Below are 8169 nucleotides of genomic sequence, written 5' to 3' on the forward strand. Positions count from 1 at the left end.
GAAGGAAATAGCAAAAATAAGGAGGAACTTTATAGGAAAGGAAAACCCCAGATGAGATAAATTGACACATTAACTGGGGTAATGGGGTTATTTGTGTTGAAGACAGTGATACTGGCTCAGGATAGATCAGGGCTCAGAGCTATTGTGAGTAGGGCCACTATGAGTCGCAGGCAACTTGATGGCACATAACAACAGCAACAGCAACACTGGATAAGGAATTGATATGCCCATGATCCTAATTAAGGAAATTTTCTTTTATCTCTATGCTCCCTGAAAGAACTAATTTTCTGAAAATAGTAGAGAAAAACAGAAAGAAAACATGTGCCAAATTTGGCCGTCGGGAGACGTGTTCAGGATTCTATGTGCAACTTTTGTCTGAATGAAGCCTGTCTTAAGAGATCACGTGTTTTTGTGTTGTCTGTAGAATTGCAGAATGCTCCAAAATAGATTGCATCAGTGCAAATTTTGAAGCGAGATTCTGTTAGTACCATTCAGAAGCCTACAACAAATCTGAACTCTGTCCTCTCCTGCATTATCCTCACATGGGAGATTTTAAGTGCCCTAAAACATCAACTATGTTCTATCTGATGTTGACTCTCATTTGTGAGTTCTCTTTCATTAACATTTCACTTTATTTTTCTTTTCTTCTTTGGTAGGAACATTTATTTCACCTTTTTTAACCACTTTTTTTTTCAGTCACTCAACAAATGTTGATTCAGTAAGTGCTATGAGGTAGACACTACGCCATATATGCTCTATAAATAAAGGAAAAAGTAAGAATTGTTCCTTCTTTTAATCATTTCCCATTCTAAACAGTGGTCCATACTCAGAGTGTAAATAAATCATAATAGAAGGAGAGCCTTTCTTTTCTCTTCTATGGAGCAACAGGCAGGTTCAAGCTACTGACCATTTAGTTAGGAGCCCAACATTGAACCTCCTATGCTCCCAGCACTCTCTGTGACCTTTCTCTTGTGGATGCCTGGTGGATTCGTACTGCCAGAGATGCAAGACCTATGGTTAGCAATGAGCTACAGATATATCGTCAGAGATCCTCTTAAACAGAAAAAAAACCCACATAAAATAAATTTGAGGAAATTATAGTTGAACCCTATTTAGGAGCATCAAAAAAGTTGTAGATTGTTCCCAGGAAGATTATTGATGGTTTGAAAGGACAGTATAAGATGATATTTACACTGAGCCACGAGCTTTTCCAAGTGGAAAAAAATATTGTAAGAAGAGGCCACAAGGAATAATGGAGCTGTTGTTGTTTTGTTGTTGCCAAGTGCCATCGAGTCAAGTACAACTCATAGCGACCCTACGCACAAAAGATCTGAACCTAGTCCTGTCCTGTGCCATCCTCACACTTCCTGACACACAAGAGCCCTTTGCAGCAGTCGCCTTGTCAATCCATCTGGTTTAGGGTTTTCCTCTTCTTCGCAAGCTCTCCACCCTTCCAGCATCATGTCCCTCTCCATGGTGTAGCACCTCGTAGCAATGTGTCCAAAGGATGTGAGGTGAACACTCATCTTTCTTGCCTCTCTAGCTGCACCCTCTCCAGGACATATCAATTATCTTTGTGTGGTTAAATAAAAGAAATGTGTATTTAGGGACTTTGAAATAATTTATAATATCTGAACAACAATAAAGATTAGAGAATAAAAAGTTAAAACATAAAAGAGCCTACCCAGGTAGACAGTGAATTGTTGTTGTTGTTGTTGTTAGGTGTCTCAAGTTGTTTGAGCCCAGCCCTACCCTGTGCCGTCCTCACTATCCCTGCGATACTTGAGCTATTTGAGCACATTTCTTCAGTCACTGTATTAATCCATCTTAACGAGGATCGTCCTCTCTTTCACTGACCCTCCACCTTTCCAAGTATGATGTCCTTTTCCTATGACTGCGTCTACTAAACACATTTCCAAAGTATATAAGACAGAGTTTCATCATCCCTCTTTCCAAGGAGGACTCTGGAGCGACCTTCCCCAAGATTTGTTTGCTGTTTTTGGCTGTTCATTGGATATTCAACACTCTTCTCCAAACCATACCTCAACGTTGTCAACTCTTCTACTGCCATCCTTAGTCAATATCCTACTTTCAGATGCATGGATCTTGGCTGAAAGGAGGAAATATAATAAAGATGTATATTTTTACGTTATTGATCATACAAAGGCATTTAATTGTGTGAATCATAACAAATTGTGAATAACATTTAGAAGAATGAGAAGCCCAGAGCATTTATTTATACTATTATGACACCTCCATCTAGGTCATTGTCCAAACAAAGAAAGGCTATACTACTGTATTATTTAAAATAAAGAAAGGAGTATGTCAGGGCTATGCCCTCTCTCCATATCTATTTAATCTGTGTGATATGAAAAGCTTGACTTTATGAATTAAAAATGTGCCATCAAAATCAGAGGGAAGTTCATCAACAGCCTGTGGTATGTAGATTATACAAATTTCCTTGCTGAAATTGAGAAGGAACTGAGATGCTTACTGCAGAACGTCAAAGACTACTGCCTTTAATATGAATTACATCTCAACGTCAGGAAAACAAACATCCTCACCAGTGGGCCAATAGGCAACATCAAAATAGAAGATAGAGGTGTTTCATTTTGGTGGGATACACGTTAAAAACCTTGACAACAGCAGTTAAGAAGTAAAACATCATATAGTGTTGAAAAATTCTGTAGCCATGAATCTCTCCACCGTATTGAAGAACAACAATGTCAGTTGGAAGATTAAGGTGTACCTGATTCAAGCCAGGGCCTCACCAATTGCTTCCTCTGAATCAGAAAGCTGGATGTTGACTAAAACAGTGAATAGACAACAGAGAACCTTATGACTATGAAGTTCATAATTAAATTAGTGGAGAGTCAAAGTAGAATTATCACAAAGGATATCCATGTAAGACTTAGTCTGAAATGTTACCCTAATTCAATGAGAGGAACCAATTCTTGTTGCTATGAAAACAACAGCAACATGGAATCAAAGAGTCAGAAATATTATAGTGAAACTTGGAATGAAAATATGAGAAATGATTGCAGATTGGGTTGGGGCTGTAAGAAAAGATTTTTTTAAATCACTGATTAGCAAAGGTGGAACAACAGGTAGTACCAGAGGCCTAACCCATCTCAGAGACTCAAAACAGTTGACAAAGAGCAATTATTCTACTTTATTTGAACTCTAGAATATATTAAAATGTTTTCAGAAGCCAAATGAATCATGAATCAGGAGAAGTCACTGAAATATGGTAGAGTCTTTTGACATTTTAACATATACTTGCTTAGCACTTTTCCAGGCATTCCATGACAACAGTTGTGGAAACAGCAGCCCAGGAGTGTGGCAGATTTTGGCAGGAACAATGTATAACTATCTTCCAGTGATCTGTTCTTCTTTTAACCTGTGTGCTGTTGTTGATAGATGTTGTTGAGTTGGCTTCAACTCATGATGACTAGCCCAGAAGAATAAAATCCGCCCAATCTTTTGCTATCATCACCACTTCTGCTGTGCTTAAAGCCATTGTTACAGTCACTGTGTCAGTTCACCTCCTAAGAATCTCTTGCTGAGCTGAAATCCAGTTTGAGGCACACAGTTGATGGCCACCAGCTGCTCTGTGGCGGAAAGAGGGGCACTCTTCTCCTGTGTGATTCATTGTCTCTGAAAACCTACCAGAGGGTCAGCTATGGGTCAGTTCTGACCCTATGGTACACAACAACAACCACGATCTTTCCGTCCCGTTCTTACTCTCAGTTTTCCAGGATGTCTTCTTTCCATGGACTGGTCCCTCCCCAAAACAAGTCTAAAGTATGAGATATGACGCCCCATCACCCTTTCTTCTAAGGAGCACCTTGTCTGAAATTCTCCCAACATAGATTTGCTTGTTTTATTGGCAGGTCATGGTGTTTCCAATATTCTTCACCAACACTACAATTCTGTTTTCTCCTAGAAGTTTTGTTATTTTTAACTTTATATTAGGTCAATAATGTAGTTTATGTTAATTTTTGTTAAAAGTAAATTATGTGATTTAAGGTGAATTTGTTTTATAGAGACAGTAATTGTTGCAGTATTATTTGCCGAAGAGTTTAAAAGGTGTATTTTTTATTGATTAGTCTTTTTTTTTTGGTCTTCACCTCCCTCTTTTTAAGTAAAGATTCACTTACTTTGTCTGTATAGACCTTTTTTAGACTCTCTCCTCTTTCCTATCCATGCATTGTTCATTACTTTCATTTTATCTTGAAGTCAATAATGAGTCCTTGTATTTTGTTGTTCTACATAAGTAATTTATTGACTCCTTTAATATTTTGTCTTTTTATAAAATCTTCAGAGCCATTTTGTTAACATCTATAAAATAACTGTGTTGTGTTTTGATTTGGGTTGAATTAAATGTATGATCAAGTTGGGAAAGGATGACATCTTAACAGTATTATAGAGTCTTTTGTTTCATGAAAACAGAGTGTCTCTCCACTCATTTTATTTTTCTTCTTTCTAGGATTGGTGTTGTGTAGCTTTAAGTCTATTGTGGTCTATATTTTGTTAGATCATAGCTATAGATTCCATTTTTGGAGGTGTTATTTTTTGTCTGTGTGAGTATTCATTTTCCAACTTTCACATGTTTATAAAGTGATTGAAAAGATCATGGCATGAGTTAGATGCCCTTAGTCTTTAAACTGGCATGTTTTCTCGTTAGTATTTTGGAGTGGTCCTTGCCAGCAGATAAAGGAATAGAAATGTTAGGTTCTAGTTACAATAAAGGATGCAAACTTTTAAAGAAAAATTTTAAAAGTCTATAGAAAAACTACTAAAACCCACTTCAAACTACAAATACAATCCTTCAGAAGGGAAAAAAATCTACTCGCTAGAGTTATCACATAACGATATTCAATGGTCCAGTGCTCAATCAAATCAAGTCCTTGACAATGCCTATATTTATGCATTTATTATGATGTTGTTTATTAGCCAAGTTGTAAAGATTCTTTTTCTGGATGTTGACGAGTAATCCATGGCGAAGACTATAGTTTTTGATTTCCATCAATAAATTTTTCAAGTGTTCTTCCCTTTCAACAAGAGGTAACAAATATGTTCTTATCTCTGAAATCAAACTTCCAAGTCAGTAATATCATGTGTACCAAGAAGTGACATGACTAAATTTGTAAAATGGGTACCGATGTGGCAGTCACTGTGAAACTCGAGTCAGCTCTTATAACAAAATATTCCTACTATGATGAAATGCAACATCTACTTGGAGTCAATAATCTTACTAGAATCTTTGATTCCCTCATCTTCCAGATGATAGAAGAGGCATTGATATTCTTGGCTGCTCTGCTTTTCAGTGATTTTCTGAGAATCATTCCCAACACATCAAGGATGTATTACTAGCCATTTGTCACAATCTCATAAACACCCACTTACAAAGCTCTTGCTCAAAATACTTAGCATGATATCTGTTTGAAGAAATGACCCTGAGGTTGGTGTGCACTAGCGAGCTGGAACCAACTCATAGTCAGCCCTCTAGCTGGTTTTCAGAGGCAGTAAATCCTACAGGAGGAGACTGACCATCTTTCTCTCACAAAGCAGCTGGTGGATTAGAACTGTGTGCCTTCCAGTTGGCAGCATAACTTCTTACTACGAAGTCATCAGAACTGATGAAAAGAAACAGGATTTCAAAAGAGAAATTTATAAATTAATATCTCATTTTTTGTGTAAAATATATAAAACAAGGATTAAATCTGAAAATAATATCGATTTATGAATTGATGAACATGTAGTGGCAAGGTCTTCATTAAGTCTGAGCTCTATTATTATTCATAACACTCTGTTGTTGAGAAAAGTGACACTGTTGTTGTTGTTGTGTACCGTCGAGTTGGAACCGACCCATAGCTGACCCTCTGGCAGGTTTTCAGAGGCAGTTAATCTCAAGGATGAAGATTACCCATCTTTCTCCAACTGCGTGCCTTTGGGATTGCAGAGCAGCTTCTTGCCACTATGCTACCATGTTGTTGTTGTTATTGTTATGTGCTGTTGCATCTCACCTACTACTCATACAGCAGCTCTGAAGGCAGGGTCACTGATTCTGTGTCCTGATCCAGTGTCACTGATTCTGACACAACAACCCTCATTGCCCTCCTTACTGTACCTTTCTATGTTATCCGGGTCTTCCTCTTTGGCTCTGTCCCTCCGGCTTCTGAGTGTGATATCCTTCTTTAAGGATCAGTATCTTCTGGCCCTGTGCCCAAAGTATGTGAGATGGAGCTTCAAAATCCTAGTCTCCAAGAAGAAACTTAGTTTCATTCTCTCCAAGACAGACCTATTTGTTTTCTTGGCAGTCTACTGTATGTTCAAAACGCTTCTCCAGCACCACAGTTTGAAGACATCGATTCTTTTTCTGTCGTCTTTAGTCATTGTACAACTCCCTGATAAATAGCAAGTACTTTTTAAGATCATGGCGTAGATTAAGGACAACTTAGTCTCTACACTGACATCTATGCTTTTTAGTACTCTGAAGAGGTTCCTGACAACAGATTTTTCCACTACAGTTTATTTATTTTTTTAAAATTTCCTCACTGCTGGTACCAAGAGTGTTGTTTGTGGAGCTGAGCAAGCTGTAATTGTTAACAACATCAATCCCTTCTCCATATATCATAGTAATGCCAATTATTAGTCCAGTGGTGAGAAACTTTGTCTTCTTGGTGTTGAGCTTCAAAATGATACTATTATGCAAAAAATTTTTCTTGGTTGAAAAGTTTTTTTAGGGCCTGTTTTATGTCCTTGTTTCTGAGACTGTAGATAAAGGGGTTCAGCATGGGTGTGACCACAGTGTACATCACTGATGCTATTGCACTGGCCCTAGAGTTTTGGGAAGCGGAAGGACTGAGGTAAGCTCCAAGAACTGTACCATAGAACAAGGAAACCACTGAGAGATGAGATCCACACTTGGAAAAGGCTTTATACTTTCCCTCAGCTGATGAAATTCTCAAAATAGAGGAAACTATCTTAGTGTAAGAGAAAAGGATCCCAGTGAGTGGAATAACACCTAAAAGTCCTGATGCACAACACATCAATAAGTCATTGAGGAAAGTGTCAGAACAAGCCAGTTGGATTACCTGATTAAGTTCACAAAAAAAGTGGGGAATTTCCAGGTCTGTGCAAAAAGACAGCTGCAAAACCAGCAAGGAGTGTAATAGAGAGTCCAGAACACTCAGTATCCAGGATACCAGAAGTAGGAAGCCACACACCTTGGGGCTCATGATGACTGTGTAGCGTAGGGGATGGCAGATGGCCACAAACCGGTCATAGGCCATCGCTGTTAAGAGAAAACTGTCCAAGTCTCCAAAAACCATGAAAAAATACATCTGAGCGATGCAGCTTTGGTAAGTAATAACTTTGTTCTGTATCTGAATATTCCCAAGCATCTTAGGGACAGTGGTGGAAGTGAAACAGATGTCTGCAAAAGAGAGGTTGGACAGAAAGAAGTACATGGGTGTGTGGAGGTGGGAGTCTGTGATGATGGCCAGGATGATAAGCAGGTTCCCAGTGAAGGTGACCAGGTACATGGACAGGAAGAGCCCGAAGAGGAGGGGCTGCAGGTCTGCTTCTCCTGAGAGCCCCAGAAGAATAAATTCCAAAACATGTGTTTGGTTTTCTGGTTCCATGTAGCTGCTGAATCTATTGGGAAAGAGAAAGGAGCAACACAAACTAAGCCATAAGCACCGAGCAACATAACAGGCAGTTGTTTATATAGTAAATGTATTTTTTAACTAATTCTTATATATCGTCTTAATTGAGTGCTTTTTAACTGGGAATTTTATGGACTGCAAAGCATTATATCGTCTCCCTGTTCCTGACACTAAATTTCTTACTTTTAATCTCAACATTTTCATAAGGCGATATATTTCTCTACAAACCCCTTGAGACTTTGTTCTGCTCATTAAAAAAATCTTTTATACTGTTTTCTTGAAGGTACTGGGAACAGCGGTAAACATTGTTGTTATGTGCCGTCGAGTCGCCTGCGACTCATAGCGACCCTATGTACAACAGCCCTAAACTCCGCTCTGTCCTGTGCCAATCGCACTGTCTCTGACACTCCCATCCCAATTATCCAAGTCACTGAATCAATCCACCTCATAGAGGGCCTTCCTCTCCTGCGCCGCGGTAAACATTAATTTAAAAAAA

General features: G+C 38.5%; 1 protein-coding gene across 1 annotated transcript; it reads right to left on the minus strand.

The window, feature by feature from the left end:
* Nucleotides 1-6142: 6142 nt before the first annotated feature.
* Nucleotides 6143-7649, minus strand: LOC102844833 (olfactory receptor 7A17-like). Its single transcript, XM_006898352.1, has 2 exons — nucleotides 6734-7649; nucleotides 6143-6219 (listed from the first exon to the last, which is right to left on the minus strand). Exons 1-2 carry the CDS (start codon nucleotides 7647-7649, stop codon nucleotides 6143-6145), a joined length of 993 nt encoding a protein of 330 aa, XP_006898414.1.
* Nucleotides 7650-8169: the final 520 nt, after the last annotated feature.

Source organism: Elephantulus edwardii, unplaced genomic scaffold (assembly GCF_000299155.1).
Source record: "Elephantulus edwardii isolate Elephantulus edwardi_28Jun2011 unplaced genomic scaffold, EleEdw1.0 scaffold00226, whole genome shotgun sequence".
Classification (NCBI taxonomy): Eukaryota; Metazoa; Chordata; class Mammalia; order Macroscelidea; family Macroscelididae; genus Elephantulus; species Elephantulus edwardii.

Coding starts and splice junctions, on each gene's coding strand:
- LOC102844833 (XM_006898352.1), bottom strand. CDS start 7,649: ATGGAACCAGAAAACCAAACACATGTTTTGGAATTTATTCTTCTGGGG. Junction 6,220..6,733: donor GGCCCTAAAAAAACTTTTCA/ACCAAGAAAAAT, acceptor GGGCACAGGGCC/AGAAGATACTGATCCTTAAA.